Here is a 23,765-nt window from a genome sequence, read left to right as displayed (position 1 = left end):
CAATATTAAGGAATTTTAAAATTAATTTCAATGTGCATACATACATACATATGTATGTATGTAGAGATATTAATGAAGACATTTTCTCATTCTCTTTGTTAATTTATATTTTGTGGCCCTGAAAAGGGCCTTGTTTGGTCAATCATTTATATACCATTAGTTCAGTTGGAAAAATTATTTGGAACTGGTATATTTGGTAACAGCTTTGGTACCTTCACTGACGGCATGTTTGGCCAATTCACCGGGCAAGAGTAAACGTACAGCAGTTTGAATTTCGCGACTGGTGATGGTTGAACGTTTGTTATAGTGAGCTAAACGCGACGCTTCCGCAGCAATGCGCTCAAAGATGTCATTCACAAAACTATTCATAATGCTCATGGCCTTGGATGAAATACCGGTATCAGGATGTACTTGTTTCAACACTTTATAGATGTAGATAGCATAACTTTCCTTCCTCTTACGCTTCTTTTTCTTATCATTTTTAGTAATATTCTTTTGAGCCTTACCGGCTTTCTTTGCTGCTTTTCCACTAGTTTTTGGCGGCATTTTAATTTCTTCACAACTTTGATGATTTTATGATTTTATTTTCACTCACACTATTTGTCACTTATTATACCTACCATGTGTCGTGTGCAGGCTTAAGTGTATATTTTCCGACCAACTCTTCGGCGAGACAATACGAAGTAGTAGTACACGCACGATGATCAACAGCACAGTATAAGGGTTGGTGCTCAGCATAGCGAGAAAGTATATAAGCAGCGCACATTTTGTGTATCAGTGAATAGTGTGCTTATACATTGAGTATAATACAGTACAGTGCTTTTTAGTGTAGTGAAGTGAACAATCTATAAGAGTGAAAATGTCAGGTCGCGGTAAAGGTGGTAAAGTTAAGGGAAAGGCAAAGTCCCGTTCAAATCGTGCTGGTCTTCAATTTCCAGTTGGTCGTATTCATCGTTTGTTGCGCAAAGGCAATTATGCTGAGCGTGTTGGTGCCGGTGCTCCAGTTTATCTAGCTGCAGTTATGGAATATTTAGCAGCTGAAGTTCTTGAATTGGCTGGTAATGCTGCTCGTGATAACAAAAAGACAAGAATCATCCCACGTCATTTACAATTGGCCATTCGCAACGATGAAGAATTGAATAAATTGTTGTCCGGCGTAACTATTGCTCAAGGTGGTGTTTTGCCTAATATTCAAGCTGTACTTTTGCCAAAGAAGACCGAAAAGAAAGCATAAAGTGAAAAATATAGGCGAATTATAATTATAAATACCGACGCAAACAAACCGTCCTTTTCAGGACGACAAAATACATTTACAAAGAGATTTAAATAATTTCTCACTAAATGTGTTATTTTTTCATACATATTATCGAATGTGAATAGACGCATGTATATTTGCGCCAAAACTGCGGCATATAAACTGGTTATGTATACATATTCATTCATACATGTGTATACATTCCTACAGACTGTACTAAAAAACGCTCGTGTATAAATGATGTGGAGTAGATAAAGAAATGCATATGTATGTTTGTACTACGTACATTAACGAAAACACAAAAATATCATATATGTTTACGCATAAATATTCCAACAAAATGTTTGATCTTTTTCGTTAAACAAATTGTGGTCCCGAAAAGGACCGTTTTTTTTATAATAGTTTTCTTATTCATTTAATATTCTTAATAAAGAACGTGGCATCCCATTAGGTGTATTATATGTTTATACATATTACCGAATTGCGCCAAAATTGCTGCTTATAAACTGGTTATGTGTGCATATACCTACATAAACGTGTATACATGCATGCCAACTATACTTAAAAGCACACGAGTAGAAACGATATGGAGTAGATAAAGAACTGTATAGGTATGTACTACATACATTTACGAAAACACAAAAATATCTACACATAGAGGCTATTCGTAAATTCATCACTGCGCTGCATAATATGATTATTCTGCACTGCCACTGCTAATCAGCACACATCTGTTGCATCAGCCATTTTTATGATTTGTGTTTTGCTACTATTTGCGCACAATATACTGCATTGTTGCATTTTCGACCACTTATGAGTTGCGGTGTTGCCAATTTTTGCATTTACGAACAGGCCCATATATATGCATAAATATTTCAATAAAATTTTTCATCTTTTTCGTTTAACAAATTGTGGTCCTGAAAAGGACCGTTTTTTCGTAAGTTTTCTTATTGATTTAAGCACGTTCACCACGAATACGTCTAGCCAATTGAATATCTTTTGGCATAATTGTAACACGCTTAGCATGGATGGCACACAAATTGGTATCTTCAAAAAGACCAACCAAGTATGCTTCACTTGCTTCTTGTAGAGCCATAACAGCAGAACTTTGGAAACGTAGATCAGTTTTGAAATCTTGCGCTATTTCACGAACCAAGCGCTGGAATGGCAATTTGCGTATCAATAATTCGGTACTCTTTTGATAGCGACGAATCTCACGCAACGCCACTGTACCTGGACGATAACGATGTGGCTTTTTAACTCCACCAGTTGCTGGTGCACTTTTGCGTGCAGCTTTTGTCGCCAATTGTTTACGTGGTGCCTTTCCACCAGTCGATTTTCGGGCTGTTTGCTTTGTACGAGCCATTTTTCACTACTCACTTTATTATTTTCTCACACTTGAACACTATAGAACACTGTACACTGTACCTATAACAAATTGTATGACGTTCACATCTTAAGTAGCAATTTCAACTAATACGTTTCACAAGTCCATGTATTATGTAGGCATGTGTTGAAGCGAGATAGATGTATGGTGTACCTTTTGTCTTGGGTATTGCAGTTGTGAGATTTTGGTATAAATAGATGTGCTCTCGCTTCTGTTATTTCATTGGTGGTGAAGTGTTACAGTGTTAAAGTGTTAAATTCTTACTTGTGCAAATAGTAAATATCAAAAAATGACTGGTCGCGGCAAAGGTGGTAAAGGTTTGGGAAAAGGTGGTGCCAAACGCCATCGCAAAGTTTTACGTGATAACATCCAAGGTATCACTAAACCAGCTATTCGACGTTTAGCTCGTCGTGGTGGTGTAAAACGTATATCTGGTTTGATATATGAAGAAACTCGTGGTGTTTTAAAAGTATTTTTGGAGAATGTTATCCGTGATGCAGTTACCTATACTGAACATGCCAAAAGGAAAACAGTTACAGCTATGGATGTTGTGTACGCTTTAAAGAGACAAGGCCGTACTTTATACGGTTTCGGCGGTTAAATAATTTCTTGCGTACATATTTAAAAAACGGTCCTTTTCAGGACCACAATATTCTTTTAACAAAGATTCAAAATTTTGTACAATTAAAATTTTAAACAAACTCACAATTCTGTTGTGATTCTATATTTGATGTGCATGAGTACATATGTACATTCTCATTATACAATTAACACGTTCGCGGACGTGAATGCTATAGCATTCAAATTTTAAAGCCAAGTTTTATTCATTTAATTTCATGTAACTTTAAGTTTTTGTAATTAATATACATTTTAAAGTAATGACCACTTGATTCATTAAGTACTTTCATATAACAGTTAAAATACGATATTCTGACTACAGTTATAATACATGTGTAATCAGATTTAGGATATTACAACTAGTTTCAAAAATAATTGCCTATCTATTTTTGCAGCTTCCTGAATTTTTAAGTGTCCGCGAACGTGTTAAATAGATTATGGCTGTATTTTAACACCCAGGCCTCTAGCCTGATATATTTAATTGTTAAATAATTTTTTTCGCTACATAAATACAACTTTTTAAAAATATATATGTAGTTAAAATTATATTTTCATATTTATATTTATTTCTTTAACTTTGGAATACAATCATACTCTTACTACCTTTGCCTTTTGCCTTCGCCAAGCATACAAGTTGTATACGTGTATGTAAGCACGTATGTATGTACATATGGGAATTTTGTACCTTGCTTTGACATATATTGCAAACTTTTTAAAGAAAAAGTTAAATTTTTTTATAAAGTAAAATAATATTTAATTAATTAAATAAAAAATTTTGTATGCACACATATATATATATATATATATATATACATATTTAAAAATGCGATTGATTAGTGAATATTTGCATTAATATAAAAAAATTAAATATTATATTAAAATAATTCACATTAGTGAAATTTATTTATTTCATTACCATCACTCATTTCAACCAAAATTAAAGTTTTCAATATTCATCAAAATATTGGATTATTTCATGCATCCAACTAACGCCACTGAGAATTGCTCTGGTGATACCATGGAGATATTTAATTTTATTTTTTCAAGCATATTATTTTAAGTAATATATAAAATAAACTGTTCAGATGATTGATAATTTGATATATTTTATATTTTCAATAGTAATAATTGATTTATATTAAGGAGTTTTAAGAAAATCGACTAAAACTAGCGAAAATGTAATATTTTGAGTACAAAGTTTCGACTAAAACACTCGTTACAAGAAAAATATTGACTTTATTCCAATTTAAGTATATTGATATGGAAGTGATACATGCATACTATCGTTATAGATATTCATTTGTTGAATTAGTAAATTCAGTGAATTTTAGTGAATTAAATAAATCTTAAAGTTTGTCATATAGCAGCACTAAATAGCACTGGAACGTGAAAATTTGATTATCATCTTTTCGCTCTGCTTCTCAAATTTTAAACCGAGTTAAACAACATATTGAATTCCAGAAATTATCTTTATTTACCAGTGCTCTATTGGTGTAGTGCGTACAGTGCATAAAGTGAGTGAAGTGTTTAAAGTGAGGTTTTAATCTACAATATATAAATAAAGATGTCTGATTCAGTTGCTGTTGTGAATGTAAGCTCCCCAGTAGCTACTGCTGCTACTATTGCTGAAAAAAAAGTTGTTGCCAAAAAGGTTAAGGCAGCTAAACCCAAAAAGCCGTCGGTTGCCCCTACCCATCCACCAACACAACAAATGGTCGACGCATCAATTAAGAATTTAAAGGAACGTGGCGGTTCATCACTTTTGGCGATTAAGAAATATATTAGTGCGACATACAAATGTGATGCCCAAAAATTGGCACCATTCATTAAACGCTATTTGAAATCGGCTGTTACAAGTGGCAAATTAATTCAAACCAAAGGAAAAGGTGCGTCCGGTTCATTCAAACTATCAGTTGCAGCTAGTAAATCAAGCGAGGGAAAATTGAAATCAAAAGCCGTAAAATCAGCAGAGAAGGTTAAGGCTAAAAAGAAGGCAGCAGATAGTGGTGCATCAAAGAAAAAATCATTGAGTAAAGTCAAAAAGGCGGCAAGTGGTGAGAAAAAGGTAAAAAAATCTGTTGCCAGTAAGAAAACAGCTGAAAAGAAGAAAACTGAAAAGGCTAAGGCGAAAGATGCAAAAAAGGGTGGTGCATTAAAAGTGAAACCAACTAAAGCCAAATCTGCAACTGCTAAGCCAAAAGCAGCTAAAGCAAAAGCAACTGCTGCTAAATCCAAGAAGTCTGCATCGAATAAAAAGCCAGCCGCAAAAAAACCTACAGCAGCAGGTAAAAAGTAAATAATTTACGGTGTTTGTAAGTGAGTTACAAACGGAACCTCATGGTTAATTAATAATAAGCCCTTTTCAGGGCTACAAAATCTCTTAACAAAAAGATCAAAAGTGAATTTATTCCTTACAGTGTGTAGAAAACATTTAAAAATTAAAAACCAAGTAGTTCAACAAACCAATATCATATTTAATAGACTAATGAAACCATATGAACATAGCTCTGGTATTCTTCAATATTAAGGAATTTTAAAATTAATTTCAATGTGCATACATACATACATATGTATGTATGTAGAGATATTAATGAAGACATTTTCTCATTCTCTTTGTTAATTTATATTTTGTGGCCCTGAAAAGGGCCTTGTTTGGTCAATCATTTATATACCATTAGTTCAGTTGGAAAAATTATTTGGAACTGGTATATTTGGTAACAGCTTTGGTACCTTCACTGACGGCATGTTTGGCCAATTCACCGGGCAAGAGTAAACGTACAGCAGTTTGAATTTCGCGACTGGTGATGGTTGAACGTTTGTTATAGTGAGCTAAACGCGACGCTTCCGCAGCAATGCGCTCAAAGATGTCATTCACAAAACTATTCATAATGCTCATGGCCTTGGATGAAATACCGGTATCAGGATGTACTTGTTTCAACACTTTATAGATGTAGATAGCATAACTTTCCTTCCTCTTACGCTTCTTTTTCTTATCATTTTTAGTAATATTCTTTTGAGCCTTACCGGCTTTCTTTGCTGCTTTTCCACTAGTTTTTGGCGGCATTTTAATTTCTTCACAACTTTGATGATTTTATGATTTTATTTTCACTCACACTATTTGTCACTTATTATACCTACCATGTGTCGTGTGCAGGCTTAAGTGTATATTTTCCGACCAACTCTTCGGCGAGACAATACGAAGTAGTAGTACACGCACGATGATCAACAGCACAGTATAAGGGTTGGTGCTCAGCATAGCGAGAAAGTATATAAGCAGCGCACATTTTGTGTATCAGTGAATAGTGTGCTTATACATTGAGTATAATACAGTACAGTGCTCTTTAGTGTAGTGAAGTGAACAATCTATAAGAGTGAAAATGTCAGGTCGCGGTAAAGGTGGTAAAGTTAAGGGAAAGGCAAAGTCCCGTTCAAATCGTGCTGGTCTTCAATTTCCAGTTGGTCGTATTCATCGTTTGTTGCGCAAAGGCAATTATGCTGAGCGTGTTGGTGCCGGTGCTCCAGTTTATCTAGCTGCAGTTATGGAATATTTAGCAGCTGAAGTTCTTGAATTGGCTGGTAATGCTGCTCGTGATAACAAAAAGACAAGAATCATCCCACGTCATTTACAATTGGCCATTCGCAACGATGAAGAATTGAATAAATTGTTGTCCGGCGTAACTATTGCTCAAGGTGGTGTTTTGCCTAATATTCAAGCTGTACTTTTGCCAAAGAAGACCGAAAAGAAAGCATAAAGTGAAAAATATAGGCGAATTATAATTATAAATACCGACGCAAACAAACCGTCCTTTTCAGGACGACAAAATACATTTACAAAGAGATTTAAATAATTTCTCACTAAATGTGTTATTTTTTCATACATATTATCGAATGTGAATAGACGCATGTATATTTGCGCCAAAACTGCGGCATATAAACTGGTTATGTATACATATTCATTCATACATGTGTATACATTCCTACAGACTGTACTAAAAAACGCTCGTGTATAAATGATGTGGAGTAGATAAAGAAATGCATATGTATGTTTGTACTACGTACATTAACGAAAACACAAAAATATCATATATGTTTACGCATAAATATTCCAACAAAATGTTTGATCTTTTTCGTTAAACAAATTGTGGTCCCGAAAAGGACCGTTTTTTTTATATATTAATAGTTTTCTTATTCATTTAATATTCTTAATAAAGAACGTGGCATCCCATTAGGTGTATTATATGTTTATACATATTACCGAATTGCGCCAAAATTGCTGCTTATAAACTGGTTATGTGTGCATATACCTACATAAACGTGTATACATGCATGCCAACTATACTTAAAAGCACACGAGTAGAAACGATATGGAGTAGATAAAGAACTGTATAGGTATGTACTACATACATTTACGAAAACACAAAAATATCTACACATAGAGGCTATTCGTAAATTCATCACTGCGCTGCATAATATGATTATTCTGCACTGCCACTGCTAATCAGCACACATCTGTTGCATCAGCCATTTTTATGATTTGTGTTTTGCTACTATTTGCGCACAATATACTGCATTGTTGCATTTTCGACCACTTATGAGTTGCGGTGTTGCCAATTTTTGCATTTACGAACAGGCCCATATATATGCATAAATATTTCAATAAAATTTTTCATCTTTTTCGTTTAACAAATTGTGGTCCTGAAAAGGACCGTTTTTTCGTAAGTTTTCTTATTGATTTAAGCACGTTCACCACGAATACGTCTAGCCAATTGAATATCTTTTGGCATAATTGTAACACGCTTAGCATGGATGGCACACAAATTGGTATCTTCAAAAAGACCAACCAAGTATGCTTCACTTGCTTCTTGTAGAGCCATAACAGCAGAACTTTGGAAACGTAGATCAGTTTTGAAATCTTGCGCTATTTCACGAACCAAGCGCTGGAATGGCAATTTGCGTATCAATAATTCGGTACTCTTTTGATAGCGACGAATCTCACGCAACGCCACTGTACCTGGACGATAACGATGTGGCTTTTTAACTCCACCAGTTGCTGGTGCACTTTTGCGTGCAGCTTTTGTCGCCAATTGTTTACGTGGTGCCTTTCCACCAGTCGATTTTCGGGCTGTTTGCTTTGTACGAGCCATTTTTCACTACTCACTTTATTATTTTCCCACACTTGAACACTGTAGAACACTAAACACTGTACCTATAACAAATTGTATGACGTTCACATCTTAAGTAGCAATTTCAACTAATACGTTTCACAAGTCCATGTATTATGTAGGCATGTGTTGAAGCGAGATAGATGTATGGTGTACCTTTTGTCTTGGGTATTGCAGTTGTGAGATTTTGGTATAAATAGATGTGCTCTCGCTTCTGTTATTTCATTGGTGGTGAAGTGTTACAGTGTTAAAGTGTTAAATTCTTACTTGTGCAAATAGTAAATATCAAAAAATGACTGGTCGCGGCAAAGGTGGTAAAGGTTTGGGAAAAGGTGGTGCCAAACGCCATCGCAAAGTTTTACGTGATAACATCCAAGGTATCACTAAACCAGCTATTCGACGTTTAGCTCGTCGTGGTGGTGTAAAACGTATATCTGGTTTGATATATGAAGAAACTCGTGGTGTTTTAAAAGTATTTTTGGAGAATGTTATCCGTGATGCAGTTACCTATACTGAACATGCCAAAAGGAAAACAGTTACAGCTATGGATGTTGTGTACGCTTTAAAGAGACAAGGCCGTACTTTATACGGTTTCGGCGGTTAAATAATTTCTTGCGTACATATTTAAAAAACGGTCCTTTTCAGGACCACAATATTCTTTTAACAAAGATTCAAAATTTTGTACAATTAAAATTTTAAACAAACTCACAATTCTGTTGTGATTCTATATTTGATGTGCATGAGTACATATGTACATTCTCATTATACAATTAACACGTTCGCGGACGTGAATGCTATAGCATTCAAATTTTAAAGCCAAGTTTTATTCATTTAATTTCATGTAACTTTAAGTTTTTGTAATTAATATACATTTTAAAGTAATGACCACTTGATTCATTAAGTACTTTCATATAACAGTTAAAATACGATATTCTGACTACAGTTATAATACATGTGTAATCAGATTTAGGATATTACAACTAGTTTCAAAAATAATTGCCTATCTATTTTTGCAGCTTCCTGAATTTTTAAGTGTCCGCGAACGTGTTAAATAGATTATGGCTGTATTTTAACACCCAGGCCTCTAGCCTGATATATTTAATTGTTAAATAATTTTTTTCGCTACATAAATACAACTTTTTAAAAATATATATGTAGTTAAAATTATATTTTCATATTTATATTTATTTCTTTAACTTTGGAATACAATCATACTCTTACTACCTTTGCCTTTTGCCTTCGCCAAGCATACAAGTTGTATACGTGTATGTAAGCACGTATGTATGTACATATGGGAATTTTGTACCTTGCTTTGACATATATTGCAAACTTTTTAAAGAAAAAGTTAAATTTTTTTATAAAGTAAAATAATATTTAATTAATTAAATAAAAAATTTTGTATGCACACATATATATATATATATATATATATACATATTTAAAAATGCGATTGATTAGTGAATATTTGCATTAATATAAAAAAATTAAATATTATATTAAAATAATTCACATTAGTGAAATTTATTTATTTCATTACCATCACTCATTTCAACCAAAATTAAAGTTTTCAATATTCATCAAAATATTGGATTATTTCATGCATCCAACTAACGCCACTGAGAATTGCTCTGGTGATACCATGGAGATATTTAATTTTATTTTTTCAAGCATATTATTTTAAGTAATATATAAAATAAACTGTTCAGATGATTGATAATTTGATATATTTTATATTTTCAATAGTAATAATTGATTTATATTAAGGAGTTTTAAGAAAATCGACTAAAACTAGCGAAAATGTAATATTTTGAGTACAAAGTTTCGACTAAAACACTCGTTACAAGAAAAATATTGACTTTATTCCAATTTAAGTATATTGATATGGAAGTGATACATGCATACTATCGTTATAGATATTCATTTGTTGAATTAGTAAATTCAGTGAATTTTAGTGAATTAAATAAATCTTAAAGTTTGTCATATAGCAGCACTAAATAGCACTGGAACGTGAAAATTTGATTATCATCTTTTCGCTCTGCTTCTCAAATTTTAAACCGAGTTAAACAACATATTGAATTCCAGAAATTATCTTTATTTACCAGTGCTCTATTGGTGTAGTGCGTACAGTGCATAAAGTGAGTGAAGTGTTTAAAGTGAGGTTTTAATCTACAATATATAAATAAAGATGTCTGATTCAGTTGCTGTTGTGAATGTAAGCTCCCCAGTAGCTACTGCTGCTACTATTGCTGAAAAAAAAGTTGTTGCCAAAAAGGTTAAGGCAGCTAAACCCAAAAAGCCGTCGGTTGCCCCTACCCATCCACCAACACAACAAATGGTCGACGCATCAATTAAGAATTTAAAGGAACGTGGCGGTTCATCACTTTTGGCGATTAAGAAATATATTAGTGCGACATACAAATGTGATGCCCAAAAATTGGCACCATTCATTAAACGCTATTTGAAATCGGCTGTTACAAGTGGCAAATTAATTCAAACCAAAGGAAAAGGTGCGTCCGGTTCATTCAAACTATCAGTTGCAGCTAGTAAATCAAGCGAGGGAAAATTGAAATCAAAAGCCGTAAAATCAGCAGAGAAGGTTAAGGCTAAAAAGAAGGCAGCAGATAGTGGTGCATCAAAGAAAAAATCATTGAGTAAAGTCAAAAAGGCGGCAAGTGGTGAGAAAAAGGTAAAAAAATCTGTTGCCAGTAAGAAAACAGCTGAAAAGAAGAAAACTGAAAAGGCTAAGGCGAAAGATGCAAAAAAGGGTGGTGCATTAAAAGTGAAACCAACTAAAGCCAAATCTGCAACTGCTAAGCCAAAAGCAGCTAAAGCAAAAGCAACTGCTGCTAAATCCAAGAAGTCTGCATCGAATAAAAAGCCAGCCGCAAAAAAACCTACAGCAGCAGGTAAAAAGTAAATAATTTACGGTGTTTGTAAGTGAGTTACAAACGGAACCTCATGGTTAATTAATAATAAGCCCTTTTCAGGGCTACAAAATCTCTTAACAAAAAGATCAAAAGTGAATTTATTCCTTACAGTGTGTAGAAAACATTTAAAAATTAAAAACCAAGTAGTTCAACAAACCAATATCATATTTAATAGACTAATGAAACCATATGAACATAGCTCTGGTATTCTTCAATATTAAGGAATTTTAAAATTAATTTCAATGTGCATACATACATACATATGTATGTATGTAGAGATATTAATGAAGACATTTTCTCATTCTCTTTGTTAATTTATATTTTGTGGCCCTGAAAAGGGCCTTGTTTGGTCAATCATTTATATACCATTAGTTCAGTTGGAAAAATTATTTGGAACTGGTATATTTGGTAACAGCTTTGGTACCTTCACTGACGGCATGTTTGGCCAATTCACCGGGCAAGAGTAAACGTACAGCAGTTTGAATTTCGCGACTGGTGATGGTTGAACGTTTGTTATAGTGAGCTAAACGCGACGCTTCCGCAGCAATGCGCTCAAAGATGTCATTCACAAAACTATTCATAATGCTCATGGCCTTGGATGAAATACCGGTATCAGGATGTACTTGTTTCAACACTTTATAGATGTAGATAGCATAACTTTCCTTCCTCTTACGCTTCTTTTTCTTATCATTTTTAGTAATATTCTTTTGAGCCTTACCGGCTTTCTTTGCTGCTTTTCCACTAGTTTTTGGCGGCATTTTAATTTCTTCACAACTTTGATGATTTTATGATTTTATTTTCACTCACACTATTTGTCACTTATTATACCTACCATGTGTCGTGTGCAGGCTTAAGTGTATATTTTCCGACCAACTCTTCGGCGAGACAATACGAAGTAGTAGTACACGCACGATGATCAACAGCACAGTATAAGGGTTGGTGCTCAGCATAGCGAGAAAGTATATAAGCAGCGCACATTTTGTGTATCAGTGAATAGTGTGCTTATACATTGAGTATAATACAGTACAGTGCTCTTTAGTGTAGTGAAGTGAACAATCTATAAGAGTGAAAATGTCAGGTCGCGGTAAAGGTGGTAAAGTTAAGGGAAAGGCAAAGTCCCGTTCAAATCGTGCTGGTCTTCAATTTCCAGTTGGTCGTATTCATCGTTTGTTGCGCAAAGGCAATTATGCTGAGCGTGTTGGTGCCGGTGCTCCAGTTTATCTAGCTGCAGTTATGGAATATTTAGCAGCTGAAGTTCTTGAATTGGCTGGTAATGCTGCTCGTGATAACAAAAAGACAAGAATCATCCCACGTCATTTACAATTGGCCATTCGCAACGATGAAGAATTGAATAAATTGTTGTCCGGCGTAACTATTGCTCAAGGTGGTGTTTTGCCTAATATTCAAGCTGTACTTTTGCCAAAGAAGACCGAAAAGAAAGCATAAAGTGAAAAATATAGGCGAATTATAATTATAAATACCGACGCAAACAAACCGTCCTTTTCAGGACGACAAAATACATTTACAAAGAGATTTAAATAATTTCTCACTAAATGTGTTATTTTTTCATACATATTATCGAATGTGAATAGACGCATGTATATTTGCGCCAAAACTGCGGCATATAAACTGGTTATGTATACATATTCATTCATACATGTGTATACATTCCTACAGACTGTACTAAAAAACGCTCGTGTATAAATGATGTGGAGTAGATAAAGAAATGCATATGTATGTTTGTACTACGTACATTAACGAAAACACAAAAATATCATATATGTTTACGCATAAATATTCCAACAAAATGTTTGATCTTTTTCGTTAAACAAATTGTGGTCCCGAAAAGGACCGTTTTTTTTATATATTAATAGTTTTCTTATTCATTTAATATTCTTAATAAAGAACGTGGCATCCCATTAGGTGTATTATATGTTTATACATATTACCGAATTGCGCCAAAATTGCTGCTTATAAACTGGTTATGTGTGCATATACCTACATAAACGTGTATACATGCATGCCAACTATACTTAAAAGCACACGAGTAGAAACGATATGGAGTAGATAAAGAACTGTATAGGTATGTACTACATACATTTACGAAAACACAAAAATATCTACACATAGAGGCTATTCGTAAATTCATCACTGCGCTGCATAATATGATTATTCTGCACTGCCACTGCTAATCAGCACACATCTGTTGCATCAGCCATTTTTATGATTTGTGTTTTGCTACTATTTGCGCACAATATACTGCATTGTTGCATTTTCGACCACTTATGAGTTGCGGTGTTGCCAATTTTTGCATTTACGAACAGGCCCATATATATGCATAAATATTTCAATAAAATTTTTCATCTTTTTCGTTTAACAAATTGTGGTCCTGAAAAGGACCGTTTTTTCGTAAGTTTTCTTATTGATTTAAGCACGTTCACCACGAATACGTCTAGCCAATTGAATATCTTTTGGCATAATTGTAACACGCTTAGCATGGATGGCACACAAATTGGTATCTTCAAAAAGACCAACCAAGTATGCTTCACTTGCTTCTTGTAGAGCCATAACAGCAGAACTTTGGAAACGTAGATCAGTTTTGAAATCTTGCGCTATTTCACGAACCAAGCGCTGGAATGGCAATTTGCGTATCAATAATTCGGTACTCTTTTGATAGCGACGAATCTCACGCAACGCCACTGTACCTGGACGATAACGATGTGGCTTTTTAACTCCACCAGTTGCTGGTGCACTTTTGCGTGCAGCTTTTGTCGCCAATTGTTTACGTGGTGCCTTTCCACCAGTCGATTTTCGGGCTGTTTGCTTTGTGCGAGCCATTTTTCACTACTCACTTTATTATTTTCCCACACTTGAACACTGTAGAACACTAAACACTGTACCTATAACAAATTGTATGACGTTCACATCTTAAGTAGCAATTTCAACTAATACGTTTCACAAGTCCATGTATTATGTAGGCATGTGTTGAAGCGAGATAGATGTATGGTGTACCTTTTGTCTTGGGTATTGCAGTTGTGAGATTTTGGTATAAATAGATGTGCTCTCGCTTCTGTTATTTCATTGGTGGTGAAGTGTTACAGTGTTAAAGTGTTAAATTCTTACTTGTGCAAATAGTAAATATCAAAAAATGACTGGTCGCGGCAAAGGTGGTAAAGGTTTGGGAAAAGGTGGTGCCAAACGCCATCGCAAAGTTTTACGTGATAACATCCAAGGTATCACTAAACCAGCTATTCGACGTTTAGCTCGTCGTGGTGGTGTAAAACGTATATCTGGTTTGATATATGAAGAAACTCGTGGTGTTTTAAAAGTATTTTTGGAGAATGTTATCCGTGATGCAGTTACCTATACTGAACATGCCAAAAGGAAAACAGTTACAGCTATGGATGTTGTGTACGCTTTAAAGAGACAAGGCCGTACTTTATACGGTTTCGGCGGTTAAATAATTTCTTGCGTACATATTTAAAAAACGGTCCTTTTCAGGACCACAATATTCTTTTAACAAAGATTCAAAATTTTGTACAATTAAAATTTTAAACAAACTCACAATTCTGTTGTGATTCTATATTTGATGTGCATGAGTACATATGTACATTCTCATTATACAATTAACACGTTCGCGGACGTGAATGCTATAGCATTCAAATTTTAAAGCCAAGTTTTATTCATTTAATTTCATGTAACTTTAAGTTTTTGTAATTAATATACATTTTAAAGTAATGACCACTTGATTCATTAAGTACTTTCATATAACAGTTAAAATACGATATTCTGACTACAGTTATAATACATGTGTAATCAGATTTAGGATATTACAACTAGTTTCAAAAATAATTGCCTATCTATTTTTGCAGCTTCCTGAATTTTTAAGTGTCCGCGAACGTGTTAAATAGATTATGGCTGTATTTTAACACCCAGGCCTCTAGCCTGATATATTTAATTGTTAAATAATTTTTTTCGCTACATAAATACAACTTTTTAAAAATATATATGTAGTTAAAATTATATTTTCATATTTATATTTATTTCTTTAACTTTGGAATACAATCATACTCTTACTACCTTTGCCTTTTGCCTTCGCCAAGCATACAAGTTGTATACGTGTATGTAAGCACGTATGTATGTACATATGGGAATTTTGTACCTTGCTTTGACATATATTGCAAACTTTTTAAAGAAAAAGTTAAATTTTTTTATAAAGTAAAATAATATTTAATTAATTAAATAAAAAATTTTGTATGCACACATATATATATATATATATATATATACATATTTAAAAATGCGATTGATTAGTGAATATTTGCATTAATATAAAAAAATTAAATATTATATTAAAATAATTCACATTAGTGAAATTTATTTATTTCATTACCATCACTCATTTCAACCAAAATTAAAGTTTTCAATATTCATCAAAATATTGGATTATTTCATGCATCCAACTAACGCCACTGAGAATTGCTCTGGTGATACCATGGAGATATTTAATTTTATTTTTTCAAGCATATTATTTTAAGTAATATATAAAATAAACTGTTCAGATGATTGATAATTTGATATATTTTATATTTTCAATAGTAATAATTGATTTATATTAAGGAGTTTTAAGAAAATCGACTAAAACTAGCGAAAATGTAATATTTTGAGTACAAAGTTTCGACTAAAACACTCGTTACAAGAAAAATATTGACTTTATTCCAATTTAAGTATATTGATATGGAAGTGATACATGCATACTATCGTTATAGATATTCATTTGTTGAATTAGTAAATTCAGTGAATTTTAGTGAATTAAATAAATCTTAAAGTTTGTCATATAGCAGCACTAAATAGCACTGGAACGTGAAAATTTGATTATCATCTTTTCGCTCTGCTTCTCAAATTTTAAACCGAGTTAAACAACATATTGAATTCCAGAAATTATCTTTATTTACCAGTGCTCTATTGGTGTAGTGCGTACAGTGCATAAAGTGAGTGAAGTGTTTAAAGTGAGGTTTTAATCTACAATATATAAATAAAGATGTCTGATTCAGTTGCTGTTGTGAATGTAAGCTCCCCAGTAGCTACTGCTGCTACTATTGCTGAAAAAAAAGTTGTTGCCAAAAAGGTTAAGGCAGCTAAACCCAAAAAGCCGTCGGTTGCCCCTACCCATCCACCAACACAACAAATGGTCGACGCATCAATTAAGAATTTAAAGGAACGTGGCGGTTCATCACTTTTGGCGATTAAGAAATATATTAGTGCGACATACAAATGTGATGCCCAAAAATTGGCACCATTCATTAAACGCTATTTGAAATCGGCTGTTACAAGTGGCAAATTAATTCAAACCAAAGGAAAAGGTGCGTCCGGTTCATTCAAACTATCAGTTGCAGCTAGTAAATCAAGCGAGGGAAAATTGAAATCAAAAGCCGTAAAATCAGCAGAGAAGGTTAAGGCTAAAAAGAAGGCAGCAGATAGTGGTGCATCAAAGAAAAAATCATTGAGTAAAGTCAAAAAGGCGGCAAGTGGTGAGAAAAAGGTAAAAAAATCTGTTGCCAGTAAGAAAACAGCTGAAAAGAAGAAAACTGAAAAGGCTAAGGCGAAAGATGCAAAAAAGGGTGGTGCATTAAAAGTGAAACCAACTAAAGCCAAATCTGCAACTGCTAAGCCAAAAGCAGCTAAAGCAAAAGCAACTGCTGCTAAATCCAAGAAGTCTGCATCGAATAAAAAGCCAGCCGCAAAAAAACCTACAGCAGCAGGTAAAAAGTAAATAATTTACGGTGTTTGTAAGTGAGTTACAAACGGAACCTCATGGTTAATTAATAATAAGCCCTTTTCAGGGCTACAAAATCTCTTAACAAAAAGATCAAAAGTGAATTTATTCCTTACAGTGTGTAGAAAACATTTAAAAATTAAAAACCAAGTAGTTCAACAAACCAATATCATATTTAATAGACTAATGAAACCATATGAACATAGCTCTGGTATTCTTCAATATTAAGGAATTTTAAAATTAATTTCAATGTGCATACATACATACATATGTATGTATGTAGAGATATTAATGAAGACATTTTCTCATTCTCTTTGTTAATTTATATTTTGTGGCCCTGAAAAGGGCCTTGTTTGGTCAATCATTTATATACCATTAGTTCAGTTGGAAAAATTATTTGGAACTGGTATATTTGGTAACAGCTTTGGTACCTTCACTGACGGCATGTTTGGCCAATTCACCGGGCAAGAGTAAACGTACAGCAGTTTGAATTTCGCGACTGGTGATGGTTGAACGTTTGTTATAGTGAGCTAAACGCGACGCTTCCGCAGCAATGCGCTCAAAGATGTCATTCACAAAACTATTCATAATGCTCATGGCCTTGGATGAAATACCGGTATCAGGATGTACTTGTTTCAACACTTTATAGATGTAGATAGCATAACTTTCCTTCCTCTTACGCTTCTTTTTCTTATCATTTTTAGTAATATTCTTTTGAGCCTTACCGGCTTTCTTTGCTGCTTTTCCACTAGTTTTTGGCGGCATTTTAATTTCTTCACAACTTTGATGATTTTATGATTTTATTTTCACTCACACTATTTGTCACTTATTATACCTACCATGTGTCGTGTGCAGGCTTAAGTGTATATTTTCCGACCAACTCTTCGGCGAGACAATACGAAGTAGTAGTACACGCACGATGATCAACAGCACAGTATAAGGGTTGGTGCTCAGCATAGCGAGAAAGTATATAAGCAGCGCACATTTTGTGTATCAGTGAATAGTGTGCTTATACATTGAGTATAATACAGTACAGTGCTTTTTAGTGTAGTGAAGTGAACAATCTATAAGAGTGAAAATGTCAGGTCGCGGTAAAGGTGGTAAAGTTAAGGGAAAGGCAAAGTCCCGTTCAAATCGTGCTGGTCTTCAATTTCCAGTTGGTCGTATTCATCGTTTGTTGCGCAAAGGCAATTATGCTGAGCGTGTTGGTGCCGGTGCTCCAGTTTATCTAGCTGCAGTTATGGAATATTTAGCAGCTGAAGTTCTTGAATTGGCTGGTAATGCTGCTCGTGATAACAAAAAGACAAGAATCATCCCACGTCATTTACAATTGGCCATTCGCAACGATGAAGAATTGAATAAATTGTTGTCCGGCGTAACTATTGCTCAAGGTGGTGTTTTGCCTAATATTCAAGCTGTACTTTTGCCAAAGAAGACCGAAAAGAAAGCATAAAGTGAAAAATATAGGCGAATTATAATTATAAATACCGACGCAAACAAACCGTCCTTTTCAGGACGACAAAATACATTTACAAAGAGATTTAAATAATTTCTCACTAAATGTGTTATTTTTTCATACATATTATCGAATGTGAATATACGCATGTATATTTGCGCCAAAACTGCGGCATATAAACTGGTTATGTATACATATTCATTCATACATGTGTATACATTCCTACAGACTGTACTAAAAAACGCTCGTGTATAAATGATGTGGAGTAGATAAAGAAATGCATATGTATGTTTGTACTACGTACATTAACGAAAACACAAAAATATCATATATGTTTACGCATAAATATTCCAACAAAATGTTTGATCTTTTTCGTTAAACAAATTGTGGTCCCGAAAAGGACCGTTTTTTTTATAATAGTTTTCTTATTCATTTAATATTCTTAATAAAGAACGTGGCATCCCATTAGGTGTATTATATGTTTATACATATTACCGAATTGCGCCAAAATTGCTGCTTATAAACTGGTTATGTGTGCATATACCTACATAAACGTGTATACATGCATGCCAACTATACTTAAAAGCACACGAGTAGAAACGATATGGAGTAGATAAAGAACTGTATAGGTATGTACTACATACATTTACGAAAACACAAAAATATCTACACATAGAGGCTATTCGTAAATTCATCACTGCGCTGCATAATATGATTATTCTGCACTGCCACTGCTAATCAGCACACATCTGTTGCATCAGCCATTTTTATGATTTGTGTTTTGCTACTATTTGCGCACAATATACTGCATTGTTGCATTTTCGACCACTTATGAGTTGCGGTGTTGCCAATTTTTGCATTTACGAACAGGCCCATATATATGCATAAATATTTCAATAAAATTTTTCATCTTTTTCGTTTAACAAATTGTGGTCCTGAAAAGGACCGTTTTTTCGTAAGTTTTCTTATTGATTTAAGCACGTTCACCACGAATACGTCTAGCCAATTGAATATCTTTTGGCATAATTGTAACACGCTTAGCATGGATGGCACACAAATTGGTATCTTCAAAAAGACCAACCAAGTATGCTTCACTTGCTTCTTGTAGAGCCATAACAGCAGAACTTTGGAAACGTAGATCAGTTTTGAAATCTTGCGCTATTTCACGAACCAAGCGCTGGAATGGCAATTTGCGTATCAATAATTCGGTACTCTTTTGATAGCGACGAATTTCACGCAACGCCACTGTACCTGGACGATAACGATGTGGCTTTTTAACTCCACCAGTTGCTGGTGCACTTTTGCGTGCAGCTTTTGTCGCCAATTGTTTACGTGGTGCCTTTCCACCAGTCGATTTTCGGGCTGTTTGCTTTGTACGAGCCATTTTTCACTACTCACTTTATTATTTTCTCACACTTGAACACTATAGAACACTGTACACTGTACCTATAACAAATTGTATGACGTTCACATCTTAAGTAGCAATTTCAACTAATACGTTTCACAAGTCCATGTATTATGTAGGCATGTGTTGAAGCGAGATAGATGTATGGTGTACCTTTTGTCTTGGGTATTGCAGTTGTGAGATTTTGGTATAAATAGATGTGCTCTCGCTTCTGTTATTTCATTGGTGGTGAAGTGTTACAGTGTTAAAGTGTTAAATTCTTACTTGTGCAAATAGTAAATATCAAAAAATGACTGGTCGCGGCAAAGGTGGTAAAGGTTTGGGAAAAGGTGGTGCCAAACGCCATCGCAAAGTTTTACGTGATAACATCCAAGGTATCACTAAACCAGCTATTCGACGTTTAGCTCGTCGTGGTGGTGTAAAACGTATATCTGGTTTGATATATGAAGAAACTCGTGGTGTTTTAAAAGTATTTTTGGAGAATGTTATCCGTGATGCAGTTACCTATACTGAACATGCCAAAAGGAAAACAGTTACAGCTATGGATGTTGTGTACGCTTTAAAGAGACAAGGCCGTACTTTATACGGTTTCGGCGGTTAAATAATTTCTTACGTACATATTTAAAAAACGGTCCTTTTCAGGACCACAATATTCTTTTAACAAAGATTCAAAATTTTGTACAATTAAAATTTTAAACAAACTCACAATTCTGTTGTGATTCTATATTTGATGTGCATGAGTACATATGTACATTCTCATTATACAATTAACACGTTCGCGGACGTGAATGCTATAGCATTCAAATTTTAAAGCCAAGTTTTATTCATTTAATTTCATGTAACTTTAAGTTTTTGTAATTAATATACATTTTAAAGTAATGACCACTTGATTCATTAAGTACTTTCATATAACAGTTAAAATACGATATTCTGACTACAGTTATAATACATGTGTAATCAGATTTAGGATATTACAACTAGTTTCAAAAATAATTGCCTATCTATTTTTGCAGCTTCCTGAATTTTTAAGTGTCCGCGAACGTGTTAAATAGATTATGGCTGTATTTTAACACCCAGGCCTCTAGCCTGATATATTTAATTGTTAAATAATTTTTTTCGCTACATAAATACAACTTTTTAAAAATATATATGTAGTTAAAATTATATTTTCATATTTATATTTATTTCTTTAACTTTGGAATACAATCATACTCTTACTACCTTTGCCTTTTGCCTTCGCCAAGCATACAAGTTGTATACGTGTATGTAAGCACGTATGTATGTACATATGGGAATTTTGTACCTTGCTTGGACATATATTGCAAACTTTTTAAAGAAAAAGTTAAATTTTTTTATAAAGTAAAATAATATTTAATTAATTAAATAAAAAATTTTGTATGCACACATATATATATATATATATATATATATACATATTTAAAAATGCGATTGATTAGTGAATATTTGCATTAATATAAAAAAATTAAATATTATATTAAAATAATTCACATTAGTGAAATTTATTTATTTCATTACCATCACTCATTTCAACCAAAATTAAAGTTTTCAATATTCATCAAAATATTGGATTATTTCATGCATCCAACTAACGCCACTGAGAATTGCTCTGGTGATACCATGGAGATATTTAATTTTATTTTTTCAAGCATATTATTTTAAGTAATATATAAAATAAACTGTTCAGATGATTGATAATTTGATATATTTTATATTTTCAATAGTAATAATTGATTTATATTAAGGAGTTTTAAGAAAATCGACTAAAACTAGCGAAAATGTAATATTTTGAGTACAAAGTTTCGACTAAAACACTCGTTACAAGAAAAATATTGACTTTATTCCAATTTAAGTATATTGATATGGAAGTGATACATGCATACTATCGTTATAGATATTCATTTGTTGAATTAGTAAATTCAGTGAATTTTAGTGAATTAAATAAATCTTAAAGTTTGTCATATAGCAGCACTAAATAGCACTGGAACGTGAAAATTTGATTATCATCTTTTCGCTCTGCTTCTCAAATTTTAAACCGAGTTAAACAACATATTGAATTCCAGAAATTATCTTTATTTACCAGTGCTCTATTGGTGTAGTGCGTACAGTGCATAAAGTGAGTGAAGTGTTTAAAGTGAGGTTTTAATCTACAATATATAAATAAAGATGTCTGATTCAGTTGCTGTTGTGAATGTAAGCTCCCCAGTAGCTACTGCTGCTACTATTGCTGAAAAAAAAGTTGTTGCCAAAAAGGTTAAGGCAGCTAAACCCAAAAAGCCGTCGGTTGCCCCTACCCATCCACCAACACAACAAATGGTCGACGCATCAATTAAGAATTTAAAGGAACGTGGCGGTTCATCACTTTTGGCGATTAAGAAATATATTAGTGCGACATACAAATGTGATGCCCAAAAATTGGCACCATTCATTAAACGCTATTTGAAATCGGCTGTTACAAGTGGCAAATTAATTCAAACCAAAGGAAAAGGTGCGTCCGGTTCATTCAAACTATCAGTTGCAGCTAGTAAATCAAGCGAGGGAAAATTGAAATCAAAAGCCGTAAAATTAGCAGAGAAGGTTAAGGCTAAAAAGAAGGCAGCAGATAGTGGTGCATCAAAGAAAAAATCATTGAGTAAAGTCAAAAAGGCGGCAAGTGGTGAGAAAAAGGTAAAAAAATCTGTTGCCAGTAAGAAAACAGCTGAAAAGAAGAAAACTGAAAAGGCTAAGGCGAAAGATGCAAAAAAGGGTGGTGCATTAAAAGTGAAACCAACTAAAGCCAAATCTGCAACTGCTAAGCCAAAAGCAGCTAAAGCAAAAGCAACTGCTGCTAAATCCAAGAAGTCTGCATCGAATAAAAAGCCAGCCGCAAAAAAACCTACAGCAGCAGGTAAAAAGTAAATAATTTACGGTGTTTGTAAGTGAGTTACAAACGGAACCTCATGGTTAATTAATAATAAGCCCTTTTCAGGGCTACAAAATCTCTTAACAAAAAGATCAAAAGTGAATTTATTCCTTACAGTGTGTAGAAAACATTTAAAAATTAAAAACCAAGTAGTTCAACAAACCAATATCATATTTAATAGACTAATGAAACCATATGAACATAGCTCTGGTATTCTTCAATATTAAGGAATTTTAAAATTAATTTCAATGTGCATACATACATACATATGTATGTATGTAGAGATATTAATGAAGACATTTTCTCATTCTCTTTGTTAATTTATATTTTGTGGCCCTGAAAAGGGCCTTGTTTGGTCAATCATTTATATACCATTAGTTCAGTTGGAAAAATTATTTGGAACTGGTATATTTGGTAACAGCTTTGGTACCTTCACTGACGGCATGTTTGGCCAATTCACCGGGCAAGAGTAAACGTACAGCAGTTTGAATTTCGCGACTGGTGATGGTTGAACGTTTGTTATAGTGAGCTAAACGCGACGCTTCCGCAGCAATGCGCTCAAAGATGTCATTCACAAAACTATTCATAATGCTCATGGCCTTGGATGAAATACCGGTATCAGGATGTACTTGTTTCAACACTTTATAGATGTAGATAGCATAACTTTCCTTCCTCTTACGCTTCTTTTTCTTATCATTTTTAGTAATATTCTTTTGAGCCTTACCGGCTTTCTTTGCTGCTTTTCCACTAGTTTTTGGCGGCATTTTAATTTCTTCACAACTTTGATGATTTTATGATTTTATTTTCACTCACACTATTTGTCACTTATTATACCTACCATGTGTCGTGTGCAGGCTTA

General features: G+C 33.7%; 7 protein-coding genes and 1 pseudogene across 7 annotated transcripts; 3 read left to right on the top strand and 5 right to left on the bottom strand.

Moving 5' to 3' along the window:
* Positions 1 to 173: 173 nt before the first annotated feature.
* LOC128863259 (histone H2B) lies at positions 174 to 569 on the bottom strand. The gene has a single exon (XM_054102349.1). The coding sequence runs from the start codon at positions 544 to 546 to the stop codon at positions 175 to 177; it is 372 nt and encodes a 123-aa protein (XP_053958324.1). The 5' UTR covers positions 547 to 569; the 3' UTR covers position 174.
* Positions 570 to 2,881: 2,312 nt separating this feature from the next.
* On the top strand, positions 2,882 to 3,243 carry LOC128863261 (histone H4). The gene has a single exon (XM_054102351.1). The coding sequence runs from the start codon at positions 2,932 to 2,934 to the stop codon at positions 3,241 to 3,243; it is 312 nt and encodes a 103-aa protein (XP_053958326.1). The 5' UTR covers positions 2,882 to 2,931.
* A 2,708-nt stretch (positions 3,244 to 5,951) lies between these two features.
* On the bottom strand, positions 5,952 to 6,347 carry LOC128864335 (histone H2B). Its single transcript, XM_054103949.1, has one exon. The coding sequence runs from the start codon at positions 6,322 to 6,324 to the stop codon at positions 5,953 to 5,955; it is 372 nt and encodes a 123-aa protein (XP_053959924.1). The 5' UTR covers positions 6,325 to 6,347; the 3' UTR covers position 5,952.
* Positions 6,348 to 8,664: 2,317 nt separating this feature from the next.
* LOC128864326 (histone H4) lies at positions 8,665 to 9,026 on the top strand. Its single transcript, XM_054103937.1, has one exon. It carries the CDS (start codon positions 8,715 to 8,717, stop codon positions 9,024 to 9,026), a length of 312 nt encoding a protein of 103 aa, XP_053959912.1. The 5' UTR covers positions 8,665 to 8,714.
* A 2,708-nt stretch (positions 9,027 to 11,734) lies between these two features.
* Positions 11,735 to 12,130, bottom strand: LOC128864334 (histone H2B). The gene has a single exon (XM_054103948.1). It carries the CDS (start codon positions 12,105 to 12,107, stop codon positions 11,736 to 11,738), a length of 372 nt encoding a protein of 123 aa, XP_053959923.1. The 5' UTR covers positions 12,108 to 12,130; the 3' UTR covers position 11,735.
* Positions 12,131 to 14,447: 2,317 nt separating this feature from the next.
* LOC128864638 (uncharacterized) lies at positions 14,448 to 20,630 on the top strand (annotated as a pseudogene).
* LOC128863241 (histone H2B) lies at positions 17,518 to 17,913 on the bottom strand. The gene has a single exon (XM_054102317.1). It carries the CDS (start codon positions 17,888 to 17,890, stop codon positions 17,519 to 17,521), a length of 372 nt encoding a protein of 123 aa, XP_053958292.1. The 5' UTR covers positions 17,891 to 17,913; the 3' UTR covers position 17,518.
* Positions 20,631 to 23,298: 2,668 nt separating the features above from the next.
* On the bottom strand, positions 23,299 to 23,681 carry LOC128864348 (histone H2B). Its single transcript, XM_054103963.1, has one exon. It carries the CDS (start codon positions 23,668 to 23,670, stop codon positions 23,299 to 23,301), a length of 372 nt encoding a protein of 123 aa, XP_053959938.1. The 5' UTR covers positions 23,671 to 23,681.
* Positions 23,682 to 23,765: the final 84 nt, after the last annotated feature.

This window comes from Anastrepha ludens, chromosome 5 (genome assembly GCF_028408465.1).
Source record: "Anastrepha ludens isolate Willacy chromosome 5, idAnaLude1.1, whole genome shotgun sequence".
In the NCBI taxonomy this organism is placed as follows: Eukaryota; Metazoa; Arthropoda; class Insecta; order Diptera; family Tephritidae; genus Anastrepha; species Anastrepha ludens.
Note: the sequence above shows the minus strand (reverse complement) of the source record. Positions and strands in the feature narration are given on the sequence as shown.

Excerpts from the sequence above, each read along its gene's own strand:
- LOC128864348 (XM_054103963.1), bottom strand. The coding sequence starts at position 23,670 with ATGCCGCCAAAAACTAGTGGAAAAGCAGCAAAGAAAGCCGGTAAGGCT.
- LOC128864335 (XM_054103949.1), bottom strand. The coding sequence starts at position 6,324 with ATGCCGCCAAAAACTAGTGGAAAAGCAGCAAAGAAAGCCGGTAAGGCT.
- LOC128863241 (XM_054102317.1), bottom strand. The coding sequence starts at position 17,890 with ATGCCGCCAAAAACTAGTGGAAAAGCAGCAAAGAAAGCCGGTAAGGCT.
- LOC128863259 (XM_054102349.1), bottom strand. The coding sequence starts at position 546 with ATGCCGCCAAAAACTAGTGGAAAAGCAGCAAAGAAAGCCGGTAAGGCT.
- LOC128864334 (XM_054103948.1), bottom strand. The coding sequence starts at position 12,107 with ATGCCGCCAAAAACTAGTGGAAAAGCAGCAAAGAAAGCCGGTAAGGCT.
- LOC128864326 (XM_054103937.1), top strand. The coding sequence starts at position 8,715 with ATGACTGGTCGCGGCAAAGGTGGTAAAGGTTTGGGAAAAGGTGGTGCC.
- LOC128863261 (XM_054102351.1), top strand. The coding sequence starts at position 2,932 with ATGACTGGTCGCGGCAAAGGTGGTAAAGGTTTGGGAAAAGGTGGTGCC.